The 17836-nt window shown below is 36.9% G+C and overlaps 4 protein-coding genes across 4 annotated transcripts; 3 read left to right on the forward strand and 1 right to left on the reverse strand.

Annotated features, from left to right (window-relative positions):
• Nucleotides 1-1447: 1447 nt before the first annotated feature.
• On the reverse strand, nucleotides 1448-12975 carry LOC129795114 (kelch-like protein 18). The gene is made up of 5 exons (XM_055836159.1): nucleotides 12722-12975; nucleotides 12519-12649; nucleotides 11519-12450; nucleotides 2130-2416; nucleotides 1448-2057 (listed from the first exon to the last, which is right to left on the reverse strand). Exons 1-5 carry the CDS (start codon nucleotides 12854-12856, stop codon nucleotides 1824-1826), a joined length of 1719 nt encoding a protein of 572 aa, XP_055692134.1. The 5' UTR covers nucleotides 12857-12975; the 3' UTR covers nucleotides 1448-1823.
• LOC129795142 (probable cytochrome P450 28d1) lies at nucleotides 4523-6371 on the forward strand. The gene is made up of 4 exons (XM_055836195.1): nucleotides 4523-4737; nucleotides 4834-4981; nucleotides 5042-5140; nucleotides 5207-6371. The coding sequence occupies exons 1-4, from the start codon at nucleotides 4553-4555 to the stop codon at nucleotides 6269-6271; spliced, it is 1497 nt and encodes a 498-aa protein (XP_055692170.1). The 5' UTR covers nucleotides 4523-4552; the 3' UTR covers nucleotides 6272-6371.
• On the forward strand, nucleotides 6787-8734 carry LOC129795133 (probable cytochrome P450 28d1). The gene is made up of 4 exons (XM_055836184.1): nucleotides 6787-7001; nucleotides 7078-7225; nucleotides 7291-7389; nucleotides 7463-8734. The coding sequence occupies exons 1-4, from the start codon at nucleotides 6817-6819 to the stop codon at nucleotides 8525-8527; spliced, it is 1497 nt and encodes a 498-aa protein (XP_055692159.1). The 5' UTR covers nucleotides 6787-6816; the 3' UTR covers nucleotides 8528-8734.
• A 700-nt stretch (nucleotides 12976-13675) lies between the features above and the next one.
• Nucleotides 13676-15042, forward strand: LOC129795204 (jupiter microtubule associated homolog 1). The gene is made up of 2 exons (XM_055836294.1): nucleotides 13676-13852; nucleotides 13997-15042. Exon 2 carries the CDS (start codon nucleotides 14005-14007, stop codon nucleotides 14392-14394), a length of 390 nt encoding a protein of 129 aa, XP_055692269.1. The 5' UTR covers nucleotides 13676-13852; nucleotides 13997-14004; the 3' UTR covers nucleotides 14395-15042.
• Nucleotides 15043-17836: the final 2794 nt, after the last annotated feature.

Raw genomic sequence — 17836 nt, forward strand, 5'->3', positions numbered from 1 at the left:
TATAAAGGCAAATAAAATTCTCAATTGATTTTAGAAGATAAAATAAAAAGACATAGCCTAATGGTTCCTTGGCAACATCCTTGCCGAAAAGACTTAAAATCCTTTTAAACACCTTTTTGTGTAATTTCTTCGTAGGATTACATCATGTTTCCATCGTTCATCATAATCTCTGACAAATCACAGACAATCTCAATAAAATTCCTTCAGCACAGAAGTTTTTCCCTTCATCAATTGAACTTTTGCCCCTATGTAGGCACAAACCCCCACGTTGCTGCGAAAGCTTCGGGAATGTATTAATTGAATTGCGTTGAAATTCTTTGTGGGAACTCGAGGGCAATTGTTTGCCGCCCCAAAAAAAGCCACAAGTGTACTTCCCCATAAATTGGGATTTCTCATTATATATTCATAGGATGATAATTAGTCATGGAGGGGCCCAAATGTGTGCGCACAACCCCGAAGCCAAAATAGCCGCTCGAGGACCTAAAGTGCAAATCAATTAACTCCATATTGCGTCAAAATTACATCATTTCCACACGGAAGCTCCGGAAAATTTGGTCAAATTCTGTGTGATTGAATTCTCTCTTGAAAATTATTTTTGCAATTTGTTGATTGCATCGCAAATAATGCTGCAGATGGAAAATATTTGGCAACCACTCTCTGTTTATTTTCTTTTGCGGTTTTCATTGAGAACGATTGGATTGAGATTGAAACGGGTGAAAGAGATTCGGTGGGAGTGAAAAAGGAAATTCTTGTGTTTGTGTATATTAAAATATGGAAATTTAATTAAAAATGCTCAGTCAGTTGAGATTTTTAGCTTCAATGCCTGCGAAATATTTTTCTTCAAGGGGTTTGTAATTAATACTTTTTGAGAGCTTTTTGAGTCTAAAGAACATTCCTGAGACGCCGAAAAAGGAAGGAATTATTTTAGATCGATGAGGTGGTTAAAAAAGCACCTTATAAATTAGAAATCGTCACTTCCAGCGTCTCATAAAAGTCCAAATATTGACTCTAAGTGAAAATTAAAAATCAATGAAGCTTTCTCTTCATTCAAACCCATAAATAAATGTAAAATTCATTCTTTGAAATTCTTGTGAACTAACAAATCTCAGAAATTCTGAAAATTAGAGCTTTTGAACTACAAACCGTATTTTCATCCAGTCAGCTGCTTTATTTAATCATACGTTCCTGCTTCCTTAGACAACTCTCCTTCAGTTGCATCGTACATTAAAGATTTTAGAGAAAAAAATACTTCATGACGAAGTCTTTTATGTAAGTATGTATGTAAATGTGAACTCGAGCAACAAGAACAACATAAATGCCAATTGGAAACCTCCCTACTGTCGAGCTATGAACAGAGTTATCACATATAATTATTTTCTTGGTGGAAACAGCTTTCAATCAACGCTGGAAGATGAATTAAACCACGTCAAAATAAATTTCCCAGTGCTACAATTTAAAGTTAATATATTCTCCTTTTTTGCTAAATTAATTCTAACACAGTGTATACATCATAAAATAATAGTTTTGCGACTCTTTTCACATCTCCTCTCTCTTTACACTTCGAACACTGATAGTGGGGTGTTTTATTAAATGAAATTTCACTAAGGGGATGAACACAAAAGTCTCAGTGTTGGAGGAGTAGTAATAAAAATAAATATAAAACACTTTGTGAGATTCGTACTTTTTCTTTCTTTCATATAGCATAGGAGTAATGATACCGATGCTTCATAATTTTAGTTTTATAACTTATTCCAGTCGTAAAAAAAATCAAAATCACATTTGGAGCAAGAAGAAGAAAAATAAATGGTTGAAGTCGCATAATCTCAGGGCATGGGAAGTACACCGACTCCCACTCCACCTCCATGGGCACACATGGGTGCATCGAAGGTCCATGTGTCCGTTTCCGGGCAGTAGATCTCCATTGACATGAGATTTGACTCACCATTGTAGCCCCCGATTGCCCACAATTTCCCCATATTGGCACAGAGAGCCACCCGGCTGCGTTTTACATTCATCGACGCCACCGGCTTCCACGTATCTTTGACAGGGTCGTACATCTGTAGGTAAATACAACGTTAATGAATTTTTAATAAATCATTAAACATTTGTTAGCTTTTGATTTAATTTACCTCAACGGAACTCAAAAATGTGTTGCCGTCGTAGCCGCCACACGCGTACAGCTTGTTGTTGAGCGTCGCGACACCAAGACGACACCGTCGATTCAGCATCGGCTTGACTTTGGTCCACGTATTCGTTATTGGGTCGTAGCGTTCCACCGAATCGAATATCGAGAGACCATCGTGACCACCCAGAGCGTAGATATGCTGCCCAAGTGGGGCGACTCCGCCAGCAGAACGATACTTCATCATCGGTGCTACCGTTGCCCATGTATCTGTCTTTGGATTGTAGCACTCAACTATAAATAATTAAGAGATGTTTTTTAATTATTCTCAAAAATTCCCATTGCATTGTAATAAAACATTAATTACAAAATGAGTTTTTTTTCTTTTTTGTGTGAGAAATTTCTCAATTTCAATTAAAAGATCAACAATTTCCTCTAGAATAAGTTGGGAAAAAACCAGCATTTTGCTCAAAACTGCTATAAGGAACGTCATTGCTAGGTTTATGCCTATTTACATCAGTGAAACATACGCGCTGATGTTTCCTTGGTGATTTTTACAAGATATTTTTGAAAACATTAATTTATACTTTTATACTTAAATTCAATTGACCGGAAATTGAAAGATTTTGGAAAAATATTTCGAAAAAAAATCAATGATGAAACATCAGCGCACATGTTTCAGGTCTTTAAATGTGACGTCATTGTCTTCTTTTTTGAGAAAATCTTGTTAGTTAACTGTAAATAAATCTCGAATTATTTTATCTTCTAAAAGGTTTTCCCAAACGGAAACGAATAAACTCCACAATATTCGAATAAAATCCTTTTGCATTGTAATAATAGCTTTTTTTATCAAAAGCTTCATTATGTTTAATGGAATTATTTTAAACAACAATTTTACATGCATAAATATTGCACATAAAAGTGTTTTTGTTAAGATTGTCCGTAGCTTGACCTTCCAATTAAACAATTTATCAACATTTTCCATCCATTTAAATAGACAGAGTGTATTATTATTTGGAAGAGAATTTTCGCATTTTGACTCTTATCTTTTCAAGTTTGATAATCTACTTTTCATTCTCTCTCTCTCTCAACACGCAATCAAACCATTTCAGGAGGCTCAACAAGCAGTGAGAATTTGTATTTGTACAAGAAAAGTCTCATTTTTAACATATTAAAAAAAATAAAAGAAAAAAATATTCTTGGAAGGTAAGAACGCTCTTGTTACGGGAGCTTCTGGTGCAATTGGTGGGGCCATTTGTGAAGAACTCCTAAAGAATGGAATTAAGAATCTTGCCGCCCTTGATATTCATTCTGACCTGCCGGAAGACATAAAAGAGATGACAAAGAAGTACCCCAGTGCATCTATAAAATACTTCAAAGTAGATGTGAGTTCACGTGAGCAGCTCAAAAAGTGCTACGCTGACTTTACCGAAGACGTCGGAGCTTTGGACCTTGTGGTGAATTGCGCGGGAATTTTCAATGAAAATCTCTACGAAACCGTCATCAATGTGAATCTTGGCGGTGTCATTGGCTCAACTATCTTGGCAATTGACCACATGAGGGTTGATACGGGAAGAGGAAAGGGTGGAATTATCTTGAATATTTCCTCTGTAGCTGGACTTGGAACTTACAGCACAATGCCAATCTACTGTGCTACAAAGCACGGAGTAATTTCTTTTACACGTGCTGTCAGTCATGGACGCGAGGAGTTGGGAATTAAGTTTCTAATCCTCTGCCCAAGTGCAACGGAGTCCAAACTCTATGATTGCGTCTTTGCCTCAAAATATCTCTTTATGAGCAAAAATGAAGAACAATTATCAGCTATAAGAGATTCTCAACATGTACAGAGGTTTTGTTTTGCGATAAATACATAAAATTTCATGTTTTCTTAAATTAATTAATGAAAAATGCTTTTTTAGTGCCACTGAAGTGGGAAAAGCAGCGGTTGAGATAATAAAAAGTGGCCAAAATGGTGAGACTTGGAAAATACAGGATGGTGAGCTGAGTAAAGTAACTTTACCCGAAATACCTTTCTAAAAGAAAGATTTATAGAGATGTGGAAGGATACATTTCAGCTGCTTCACAAAACGCTTTTTCCAAAAAAATATTTTTTTTTGAAAGTGAATAATTTCATTGAATTAATCATTAAACTATTTGTCTTAAATATTTCGATTTAATATCTTAATTTTTATATCAAAGAAATTATAATATTTTGAGAAATAAATCTTTTAGTATGAATTTATTGGCTTTCAAATATTTTTGTATTTCTTTTGTACTGCAAAAATTAGTGTAGCATATCATTCGTGAAAAAGCTCCATTTAAGATTACATGGATTAGAAGATTTTAAAATGAAACATTTCTTATCAATACCTGCCGAATTTAACGTCTCGAGTCAGTCAGAGTGAAGTCGTTCACGTGAAAAGTTCAAATATGCTGCTTTTCCTCTATATTCTCTTCGTTATTGGCAGTGGAATCTACTTTTTTCTAACATGGAATTACAAGCATTGGGAGAAGAGAGGAATTCCCTCTCCTGAACCCAAAATATTGTGTGGAAATCTCCAGGGCGCAGTGTTCGGGAAGAAACATGTTGTTTATGATTTTGACCGAATCTACAAGTTAGTCTCGATCTTTTTGTCCTTTAAAGCTCTGAAAGCATTCAGACTCTTCAAAAAAATAAAAAATAAAAAGCTGTGATTTTATTCTAATTTAAGGAATTACAAAAATCAATACTCTTTCGTGGGAGTCTACAGTTTGAGACAACCGCAGTATTTGATAACCGATGCAAGAACTGCCAAAGATATTCTTATCACCAAATTTAAAAGCTTCCATGATAATGAAGTAGCTGATATGAGTGACAAGGTGAAATTAATTTCATATAACCCGAGTATCAGTGCACTGAAAATTTATATTTTTTAACAGAAAAAAGATCCAATTCTTGTAAGTCATCCTTTTATGGTGAAGGGTGAGGAATGGAAGGAGAAGAGAAATGAAATGACACCGGCTTTTACTCGTCTTCGAGTAAGTTTAAATGAATTAGACTTAACCGCGTTTTAGAAAGTTTAATTTTTTTTCTCTTAATTTCAGATCAAAGCTATGTACTCTATCTTCCAGGAGACTGCTGAACACCTCAAGATGGCTCTCCTTCGTGCAAATGGGGGTACTATTGATGGTTATGAAACGTGCGCACATTACGCGATAGACGTAGTTAGTAATTGCATTTTTGGCAGAGATGCTGGAGCTTTGTCCAATGGAAAATCCAAAATTCTAGACATGGGAAGACAATTTGTTTTTTCCACAAGATTCTTGTTGTACTTTATGGCAGTTCAGTTTTTGCCGAGTCTCAAGAAAATCTACAAATTCTCCGCAGTCGGAAAAGATGTTGAAGAGTTCTTCTTAAATGAAATGAAAGATGCCATCGCTTTGCGTTTGAAAAATCAAAATAAGCGCAAAGATCACCTAAACTACCTTCTTGATCTTCGTGCAAAGAAGAATCTAAGTGATTTCGATATGGTGGCTCATGTTGTTCTATTCATAGTGGATGGAATTGATCAAACTGGCACAGTCCTCACACTAATCCTTTATCAGTTGGGAAAGAACAGAGAGATTCAAAACAAACTAAGAAAAGAAATAAGGGAAACTATTGAGCAGCATGAAGAGATAACTTTCGATGTAGTTCAGGAAATGCCGTATCTTGAGCAAGTTGTCTCTGAGACACTTCGTTTGCATCCTCCAGCAGTTTTCTTGAGTAAAATATGCACAGAAACTTGCGAATTACCATTAAACAACTCCAAAATGGGAACATTTGAGGAAGGCTACAGCGTAATCATACCCATTTACAGCATCCACCGCGATCCAAGATACTACGAAGACCCCGATAAATTCATTCCCGAAAGATTTGCCCCCGAAAAAGGAGGAACAAAAGTTTACAGAGATAAAGGGGCTTTCATTCCTTTTGGTGATGGGCCAAGAATGTGCATAGGGATGAAATTTTCTGAAGCTATGCTAAAAGCAGCAATTTTTGCTGTTGTAAAAGACTTGGAGATTGATGTTGATCCCAAAACATCAGATACACTTGAACTGAATCCAGTGGAAATTATTCCAACTGTTCTTGGAGGAATTTGGTTGAAATTTAAGGAAATTAAAAAATAAATTCCTCGTTACTGATATTAGTGCTGTTTTACTTGCAGACCATCAATACATTTTATCGAGTATTTTAAAGAATATTCTCAATTCTGAAGATTTTTATTCTGAAACGCAATCTTGATTATTCTGAAACCTTCCGGGTTAGTATTTTCCACTTTTAAAACCCCTAAGCACTTTATAATAATAATCCGGGACATGAAAAACATAAAAAATGTTACTTTTTTCACTGGAAAATAATAAAATAAATATTGTCACGGGAATAAAAATGTATGTTTATTGATTTTTATCTTTTTATACTCCAAAAATTGTCTCACAAAAAAGTCAATAAAACTTGCATAACGAAATTTTGAGAATATCTCTTGCGAGTTATGATTTATGCATTATCAATGTTTTGGCGGCTTATCAATCATGAAAAAAAAACTCATTTTAATTAATGCGTTTAAGATTACATGGATTAGATGATTTTAAAATTGTAACTTTCTTATCAATACCTGCCGAATTTAACGCCTCGAGTCAGTTAAAGTGAAGTCGCTCGCGTGAAAAGTTCAAATATGTTGCTTTTACTCTATATTCTCTTCGTTATTGGCAGTGGAATCTACTTTTTCCTTACATGGAATTACAAGCATTGGGAGAAGAGAGGAATTCCCTCTCCTGAACCCAAAATATTGTGTGGAAATCTTCAGGGCGCAGTGTTTGGGAAGAAACATGTTGTTTACGATTTTGATCAAATCTACAAGTTAGTTTCTTCCTACAAAGAGCTCAGTCTCTTCAAAAAACTAAAATAAAAAGCTGTGATTTTATTCCAATTTAAGGAATTACAAAGATCAGTACTCCTTCGTGGGAATCTACAGTATGAGACAACCGCAGTATTTGATAACCGATGCAAGAACTGCCAAAGATATTCTTATCACCAAATTTAAAAACTTCCATGATAATGAATTTGCAGATATGAGTGACAAGGTGAAATGAATTTTACAAAGCCTGAGTATAAATGCACTGAAATTATGTTTTTATTGTCTTAACAGAAAAAAGATCCAATTTTCGTAAGTCATCCGTTTATGCTAAAGGGTCAGGAATGGAAGGAAAAGAGAAATGAAATGACGCCGGCTTTTACTCATCTTCGAGTGTGTTTAAAAATATTAACTCGCACACGAAAGGAATTTATAAAATTTCACAAGAATTTTCTCTTAATTTCAGATCAAGACCATGTACCCAATTTTCCAGGATACTGCTGAACATCTCAAGATGGCTTTTCTTCGTGCGAATGGGGGTACTATTGATGGTTATGAAACGTGCGCACATTACGCGATAGACGTCGTTAGTAATTGTATCTTTGGAACAGACGCTGGAGCTTTGTCTGGAGGGAAAGCCCCAATTTTAGACATGGCAAGGAAAGTTGTATTTTCCTCGAGACTCATGTTATACTTTATTGTAGTTCAGTTATTCCCGAGTCTAAAGAAATTTTACAAGTTTTCCGTTGTTGGAAAAGGTGTTGAAGAGTTTTTCCACAATGTCATGAAGGATGCCATTAATTTGCGTAAGAAGAACAAGAATAACCGCAAAGATCATCTAAACTACCTTCTTGATCTTCGTGCAAAGAAGAATCTAAGTGATTTTGATATGGTGTGTCATGTTATTGCATTCATAGTTGATGGAATTGATCAAACTAGCACTGTCATCACACTTGCTCTCTATCAACTCGGAAAAAATAAGGATATTCAGATCAAACTAAGAAAAGAAATAAGGGAAACTATTGAGCAGCATGAAGAGATAACTTTCGATGTAGTTCAGGAAATGCTATATCTTGAGCAAGTTGTCTCTGAAACTCTTCGTTTGCATCCTGCAGGAGTTTTCTTGAGTAAACTGTGCACGGAAACCTGTGAACTACCACTAAACAGCTCCAAAATGGGAATATTTGAGGAAGGATACAGCGTAATCATACCCATTTACAGTATTCACCGCGATCCAAGATACTACGAAGATCCCGAAAAGTTCATTCCCGAAAGATTTGCCCCCGAAAAGGGAGGAACGAAAGTTTACAAAGATAAGGGAGCTTTTCTACCTTTCAGTGACGGCCCAAGAATGTGTTTAGGAATGAAATTTGCTCAAGCCCAATTAAAAGCGGCAATTTTTGCTGTTGTGAAAGACTTGGAGATTGATGTTGATCCCAGAACATCGGATACACTTGAACTGAATCCTGTGGAATTAATTCCAACTGTTCTTGGAGGAATTTGGTTGAAATTTAAGGAAATAAAAAGATAAATCTTTCATTATTTTCGTTTTTTATGTTGAGTTTGTACAGAAGTTTGCTAAATATTTGTACTGCAGACGCTACCGCGTTAAAGGGTAATTTGAGTAGGTTTGACCGATGTTTTAACTTGCGTAACAGCTACATATTTTACCAAATATTTGAGATATTAATATAGTCTTTCATCTTAAAAATAAGTTTAAATTGCATGCATGGAAAAAATAAATGCAGATCTTGAAATCTTGGCTTCAGAATATGTTCTGAATTCTTCAAAACAAAAAAAAGTAAAAATTATAATTTTTATCAATCTTAGATTTAATAATTAAAACGAATTTTTTTAGTCAATTGAAGAAAAATGTTAACTTTAACATCAAGAGGAAAAAAACAGCACCTAAAGGGTAATGACTTAGAACATTTTGCAAGTAAACGGATATGGTCTAGATTTTTCAGCATTGAACTTGCTTTAGTGCTATTCTTTTTTATGGCTTTTCGAAAACAGATTCCTCCTGCATCATAAAATATCTTATTAATGTTAATGGTAAAAAAGAATAAATAAACATGACAAGGTTAATTTTTATGTTCTTTGTTAAAGATTTCTTTTTTTATAAATAAATTACTATAAATAAAATAAATGAACCAAAAATAAATATAACATATAAAACATATAAATTGCAAATATGTCTTCACGAAAAATAAATATTTCGTAAATCTTTAATAGATCATGATCATAAAATTCAAATATTTCTACGGACCTAATTCTATTTCATATTCATGTCAAGGAAATTAGCTTTAAAATATTACCTAATCGTACACCGACACTAAATATTTCCACAATAAAACAAATAAAACTCAATGAGTAACGTCCTTATAAGATAAGCATGAAAAAATCATGTTAATTAACGCGTTTAGGATTACACGTTTTTTTTAACAATTTTTTTTCTTTACAATACTTGTCGTATTAAGAGTCTTGTCTCGAGTCAGATCAGTCAGTTAGATTAAAGTTGTTCTCGTGGAAAGATAAATTATGTTGGTTATCGTTTATATTCTCTTCGTTATTGGCAGTGGAATCTACTTTTTCCTCACATGGAACTACAAGCATTGGGATAAGAGAGGCATTCCCTCTCCTGAGCCCAAAATATTGTGTGGAAACCTTCCTGGAATGTTATTCCAGAAGCATCACCCTGTTTATGATTTTCACAAAATCTACAAGTTTGTCTTGATCTTTTCCTCCTTATTAAGAGCACTGGGGCTCTCAATAAATATAAATGATTTTATTTAAATTCCAGTGAATACAAAGATCAATACTCTTTCGTGGGAATCTACAACATGAGACAACCGCAGTATCTGGCAATCGACGCAAGAACAGCCAAAGAAGTTCTTTCCACTAAATTTAAAAACTTCCATGATAACGAATATTCTGATATGAGTGATCAGGTGAGAAGATTGTAAAACCCTTAAAGTACTTGAAAGGACATTCCACCTGCTTGTTTCAATTCTTATTCTTTTTATCACAGAAAAAAGATCCAATCTTGACGGCTCATCCTTACATGTTAAAAGGTCAAGACTGGAAAGAGAAGAGAGCTGAACTATCGACTGCTTTTACTCATATTCGAGTGAGTTTTCTTTAATTTTCTCATTGCAACATCAAAAGAAGCATTAAGTGCATTAATTAATAGGTATCCTATTTGGTGCTTCACTTCCTCCTAATTTCAGATCAAAGCTATGTACCCTATCTTCCAAAAAACAGCTGAACATCTCAAGACGACTATCCTCCGTGCAAATGGGGATGCTATTGATAGTTATGAAATGTTTTCAAATTACGCCATAGATGTAATTTGCAATTGCGCTTTCGGGACAGATACTGGTACTATATCCGGTAGGGAAACCCTAATTCGGGAAATGGGAAGGAAAATTCTCATTTCAACTAAACTTTTCTTATACTTTTTTATAATTCAAATGCTTCCGAGACTCAGGAGAATTTATAAAATTTCAATTGTAAACAAAGTTGTTGAGAAGTTTTTCCTTAAAATCATGAAGGATGCTATTGATTTGCGTCAGAGAAGCAAGGATAGCCACAATGATTATCTAACCTATCTCCTTGAGCTTCGTAGGAAGAAGAATTTAAGTGATTTAGATATGGTGGCTCATGTTATTCTAATGTTTTTCGATGGATTTGATGCAGTGGGTTCAGTCATAACACATGCTTTGTACCATATGGGACGAGATAAAGAGATTCAGGACAAACTAAGGAATGAAATTAAGAAGACTATTGAAGACAACGACGAAATAACTTTTGATGTTATTCAGGAAATGCCGTATCTTGAGCAAGTTGTCTCTGAGGCTCTTCGTTTGTATCCTCCTGGTCCGTTTAAGAGCAAAATCTGCACAGACACTTGTGAACTACGACTAAACAACTCCAAAATGGGATCATTTGAGGAAGGCTACAGCGTAATCATACCCATTTACAGTATTCACCGCGATCCAAGATACTACGAAGACCCCGATAAATTCATCCCAGAAAGATTTGCCCCCGAAAAGGGAGGGACAAAAATTTACAAGGACAAGGGAGCTTTTATACCCTTTGGCGACGGACCAAGAACTTGCTTAGGGATGAAATTTGCTCAAGCCCAGCTAAAAGCCGCACTTTTCGCTATCGTAAAAGACTTTGAAATTGACGTTGATGCAAGAACATCGGACACGCTTCAGCTGAATCCCAAATATATGATACCAATTGTACTTGGAGGTATTTGGTTGAAATTTAAAGAAATTAAATAAAAGATAAATTCCTCCATTCAGCCAATTAAGTTAATTTTTATGATCTACTACTGTGTGGTGTATTTCACACATTAAAAAGCTTTTTTTTTTGAAACCCAATTTAACCATCCATTTCTCTCGCGTGTTTCCTTTCGGAAAGTGGTGGGAAGAAGGGAACCTTGGAAAGCACTAGACTGACCATTGGACATGCAATTGCAGAAGTAGGTACATATATATGGATTATTTCTCACCTGTATTGAGTGATGTAACGCCGTCATAGCCGCCGCACACGTACACCAAGTCATTGAGAGCCGCAACACCAACGGCACTGCGCTTGCACAACATCGAGCGGCCTTGGGTCCACTTTCGCATCTTCCGGTCGTAAACTTCCACCGTGGAGAGCCTCTCGGTGCCATTGAAGCCACCAAAGGCGTACAATTTGCCTCCCGTTACGGCGACACCCACTCTCGAGCGTAGCGTAGACATTGGCTCTCCCATGGTCCATTCCATCTTAATGGGATTGTAAATCTCACACGTGCTCACTGAATCTCCGGACTTGGTGAGTCCGCCGACAGCATAAATGTACCCAACTGCATTGCAATGCCGCTGCCTTGTTCTGTAGCTTTGTACGAGGGCCCTTCTTTCGGGCATCAAATGGCAATCTTTGGCCTCATCCACGAGATCCCGGCACTGATGGGAGGTCTTGATGAGTTCTTCCGTGGCAACATGATCGGCCAGGAATTGCGGCGAGAGCAGCGGTAGCCGTACATTGGCAAGAACACGCGGCAGAAGAGTTGTTCGTGAATTCTCGTGCTTCACCCACTTCATGCACGCATCGAAGATCTTCTCCTCTGACGGAACATTCAGCTCATCCCTTCGTACGAGATCAATGAGTTCCTCAAAGCACAGCCCGAGGAACTCATCGGATTCCGCCACAAGATAGAAATACTGATTGATGAACTTATCTGCCGCCGAAACAAGGTGTGTGCAACTCAGTGAATCAGCAAAGTACCGGATACCCAGAACATTGTGTGCGGAGAACTTGGAAATGAGGAAATCCGCACAGGCATCCCGGACTTTGTTCAGCTGCAGAAATGATGCACCCACCATGAGTCCCTGAACATTTTGGCTGTCAATCTTCACAGTGCCCGAATACGCGAAGTTGATCAGACTTTCCAGAGCTCTAAAAAGGGTGGAAAATAAAAGTAAAAACAATTTTTTAGGGAACAAAAAACCCCCAGGAATACTCACTGTGGCTCAATTTCTTTCATCGTAATCTCCTTGATGCGACTCTCTGCCATATTATTGGTGAACATGGCATAAAAGTAGGGTATTGTAGCACTCAGGACGATCCTGTGTGCCGAGAAGGAGTGATCGTCCACCTGGAAAAACACAACAGAATACGGAAAATTAGCAAGATGCGCGGAAAATCACAATGAAAAATAACCACCCACCTTCAATGTTACATCGCAGAGTTTTCCTTGACGGCGAATTTCACGCATTAGCGGAAAACTATCCGAGAAGAGATCATCCTGCTTGAACAGAACGTATCTCTCGTCACCACTGTTCCTGCTCTCGTTTCCGTCCATCCTCGAGAGAATTTGCTTGGAAAATGACGAACAAAATGCACCAAAAACAAAACTTTTTATACTGCAAAACTTTGACAGATGTCAAACTTTGGCCCTCATCTGATTGCAACCCGGCTGACAATGTATTGAATTTACTGATGCAATATTTTTCGGTACTGCGTATAGGCATACCCGACATACCAGCTCTATCTTTCATGTTCGCGACGCTGTTTTTCCGATTTTCTTGCGTTTTCCGACGAATTTTTCGAGAAAATTGAGTTTCCTGGACTAAGAGGGCAGCATATAAACCTTTCCGTGGTGGAAAAGTCAGAAAATTGCAGGGTGATGCCCAACCCCGAGAAATCAGTACTTTTAGTGAGGCAGCAGGTTCTTCCGATCAAAATAAGGGATCAGTTTGCACAATTCCACTTGCAATCGAAAGTACATTTAGCTCTCGGTTGATCCCTTCTCATCATCGAAATAACATTATTAATATAAAAAAAGTTAAAGTATTTCTCGGGAATCGGTCGAGATTGAGCGAGATTCGAGAATTCCTCATACATTTTGTTCAACAAAAAGTGACTTTTCTTCACTGAAAATGAGGTTAAACCATCCCCTTGGAAAATTGCATCGCAACAGGGAAAAATGGATTTTCAAATAGGCGCCAAAATACTTTTGGCGCCTATTATGTAAAAATAATAAAAATCGAGTTTTCTGCCCAGAAAACCGCGGAAGTGTTCAAGAAATGCACAAAAATACCGTAAAAGCGAGAAAATAGTTTTCAAAGTGGAAGAAAATTGAAAACATTCAACTGCATGATATTCAATTTAAAAAATTTCCGTTACATAACATGTCGTAGGATTATCCACCACCCTAACAAAAAATTCGTTTAATGGTGCGACGCCACAAAAAAACCTCAGTTCACTGAAAATTGCGCAAAGTGAAAGCCACAGATTTTTTTCTCCCTGAATTTCTCCAAGTTTTTCTGTGTGAATCACATTAAATCCACTTCAAAAGGTAAGAAAAATCCTTTGGTGAGATTTTCGTTGTGAAATTGAGAGGAAATGGGAAGGAAAAGTGTGTGAAAAGTGACGAAACCACACCTTTTGTTTGCTTTTTGTTCTTTTTTCCGCGAATGAGAACATCTTTCATCCATAACAGGTGCAAAGATGACATCAACCAACGTGACCATTGGATTGGGAGACCGCTCTGGATCGCGAGTTCTCAAGCCCCCGGGCGGTGGGTCTGTGCTGTCTTTCGGCGGTGATGAAGAGGTGCGCCCCAATCCGCCGCGCCCCAAGTACGATCAGCAGAACTCATCGAATTTGTTCGGTTGCATGGGTGGCTCAGATCCCACTCCGGTGAAAAATGAAAAGTCCGCTGCTCCGGCTGCTCAGGCAGCCACGGAAGCCGCTCCACAGGCAGCAGAGAAGGCTGCCGAAGTGACACAGGAGAAGAATTCTGACAAGAGTGGTGGTGCACCACCGCCTGAGCAAACCCAGCAGCAGGGATCGCGTGGCAGAGTCCCACCCGGAGGCTTCTCAGCTGGCTTCTGGTAAACTCCCCCTTTGTGCCCTTTGTTTTGTCATTCAGGGGACAAGAGTGGGAGAGTTGAGACCAAAATTGCACCAACCAAAAGAGTTCCCATGTTTTCCGTGTGACTCTTCTCTGGGCCTTTTTATAAAATAATTCATTTTCACCATGGGAACGATGATTCTTTGTGAAGAATTAACCGCGCAGCTCCTAACTGTTTGCTTCCCTCCTCTTGTGAACTACATATATACACATACTACCTATATAGGTATATTTCTTGTATAGGGAATATTGTTATGAAAAATTAATACTATTTCCATGACCGTGAGACGTGTGTTTGATAAAGCACAAAAAATTCTTTTTGTAATCAATTTTCGTTGCAATTGTTTCAAAATCGTCAAAAGCGTTGTTATAGCAAAAAAAACCCGTAGTATCTCGCGCGCAAAGAGGGAGATAATTTTTTTGATATTATGTACTACAAATCATTACATTTATACATATTGTATCTATTTTTATTAATTTATATACTACACCCACCCCTCTCGCTTCATCAAATGAACAACCTCTTATTTTTTACGACTCTTCCTCAATATTTGTATTGTTTGGCGTATATTTATATATAGTACCGAATAAATTATACATTGAATGATTCAATAAAATTGATTGGAAACATTTAGGGGGCAATTTAACTCGAAAAACTTACACTCATTGAGCATTGAAGCGATTGAAGCCCAAAAATTTTCCTCATGGAGTGTATGACCAGACGCACTGGCATCCAGGACAGTTTCGTGGAAGAACACAATTTTCCCTAATTGGTGGCTTTTTTTTTTCAAACAAAGAGTCCAAAGGGCAGTGATTGCGGATGAAATTAAATCAGCTAAAAACACCCGCATTATCCTTGGCGCAACATGAATCCTCCTTCCCACGTGATTTTTACATAGAAAAGTGACAGATTTTTAATAATTTTTGGTCACGCAATAAAAAATGCGCGGTACGTTAATTATATATTTGGATAAATTAATTTTGATAAAATTATTACTGCATGAAAGGTTTTTTTTTTTACAAAAGCATGATACGGAAGTCTCAGAGAATATAAATGAAGTTCATCGATATTTTAAATTTATTTGTTTAACCCTTTGAGGGTTTGAAGATCTTTTTGTGGTTTTAAAATTTTTAGAAAGACTATGAATATGAATATGCTCTAAATGTGATCGTTTAACCCTTTGAGGACTACTGAATACAACAATCTAAATGAAAAATGATTTAAAAAATAACTTCTAATTAATGTTTTGGGCAGTTTTTTGCCATAATAGGTTAAAAAATTTAGAAGAAAAACATTTTTTGATTTCTCTAATTTTTTTTCTTTAGAGGACAGGTGATTTTTTGTTTAAAATTTGTAAAAAAAAAGCTTTATTTTACCACTTCCAGAATCGGTATTTTGTCTATTTTATTGCTTTATAGGATTTTTGAAAATCAGCCAATTCTCTTTGGAAGAGAAAAAAATCACGGCGCTCTCTATAAGCGATAGATTAATTGAAATTTCAATGAGCGAAACAGAGACAACAATTTTTTTTACAGATAACGCTCATAAGAAAATTAAAACATTTACCGTCAAGTGCTGGAAAATTCAATAATTTGGGTGATTTTCTTGCCAGAATATGTTCTGTTAGAAGATAAACTTTTCTCCTTCACTATTCTAGTTAAGCTTTATTTATTTTTGGGACAAAAATGTGATAAATTCGGTAAAATTCAGCGCCAAAACGAGACTTTCCGGAAACTTTCTTTGAATACTATTTCGTTCTTTCTAGATAAGTACTGAACAAATATTTAAAAAATATTCAAATCCAAGGAAAAAAAAAGTCGAATGGTCCTCAAAGGGTTAATAAGCAAGTAGGTATATTTAATAAATGGTGCCGTCCATATGCTTCGGAACTGAGAGCAGTCGGGTCATGGGGGAGAGAAAACATATCGATTTGAGGAAGGGGAATGAACTCATGTGTATTATGCTGCTCTCATTTTTCTGAATGAAACGAACATTCTCTCCCTCAACCTTCGGATTCACACCACAAATCCCCAGACACCGGATCTTTCCACATAAAAATAGATTTCCCTTTTTTTCCATTCGATGCAACTTCTTCTCCCTCGCTATCTCTCCTCAAGTGCAGTACATCTATATAATAAAGAAAGGTCTGTTTGTTGGTAATCTTCCGTCGTGTTCGGCTATACAAATCTACACCGTTTGACCGATCGCGATGAAATTTGGCACAGAGGCTCCTTATAACAGGCGGTTTCGAGTGGCCGTATTCATTTTCCCCCCAAAGCCCCCCTTCAGGTAGCCCCCATATAACTCTCATGCAGTTTTTGCGAATTTTTGAATTTGGCGCCTGAAATGTTGTATGAAAATGATTTCTTCCCTTTGCAATTTTTTTTTTTTTGAGATTGATGAGAACTCTCCATCTATATAATAAAGAAAGGTCTGTTTGTTGGTAATCTTCCGTCGTGTTCGGCTATACAAATCTACACCGTTTGACCGATCGCGATGAAATTTGGCACAGAGGCTCCTTATAACAGGCGGTTTCGAGTGGCCGTATTCATTTTCCCCCCAAAGCCCCCCTTCAGGTAGCCCCCATATAACTCTCATGCAGTTTTTGCGAATTTTTGAATTTGGCGCCTGAAATGTTGTATGAAAATGATTTCTTCCCTTTGCAATTTTTTTTTTTGAGATTGATGAGAACTCTCCATCTATATAATAAAGAAAGGTCTGTTTGTTGGTAATCTTCCGTCGTGTTCGGCTATACAAATCTACACCGTTTGACCGATCGCGATGAAATTTGGCACAGAGGCTCCTTATAACAGGCGGTTTCGAGTGGCCGTATCCATTTTCCCCCGAAAGCCCCCCTTCAGGTAGCCCCCATATAACTCTCATGCAGTTTTTGCGAATTTTTGAATTTGGCGCCTGAAATGTTGTATGAAAATGATTTCTTCCCTTTGCAATTTTTTTTTTTTTGAGATTGATGAGAACTCTCCATCTATATAATAAAGAAAGGTCTGTTTGTTGGTAATCTTCCGTCGTGTTCGGCTATACAAATCTACACCGTTTGACCGATCGCGATGAAATTTGGCACAGAGGCTCCTTATAACAGGCGCTTTCGAGTGGCCGTATTCATTTTCCCCCCAAAGCCCCCCTTCAGGTAGCCCCCATATAACTCTCATGCAGTTTTTGCGAATTTTTGAATTTGGCGCCTGAAATGTTGTATGAAAATGATTTCTTCCCTTTGCAATTTTTTTTTTTTTGAGATTGATGAGAACTCTCCATCTATATAATAAAGAAAGGTCTGTTTGTTGGTAATCTTCCGTCGTGTTCGGCTATACAAATCTACACCGTTTGACCGATCGCGATGAAATTTGGCACAGAGGCTCCTTATAACAGGCGGTTTCGAGTGGCCGTATCCATTTTCCCCCGAAAGC

This window comes from Lutzomyia longipalpis, chromosome 1, assembly GCF_024334085.1.
Source record: "Lutzomyia longipalpis isolate SR_M1_2022 chromosome 1, ASM2433408v1".
Lineage (NCBI taxonomy): Eukaryota > Metazoa > Arthropoda > Insecta > Diptera > Psychodidae > Lutzomyia > Lutzomyia longipalpis.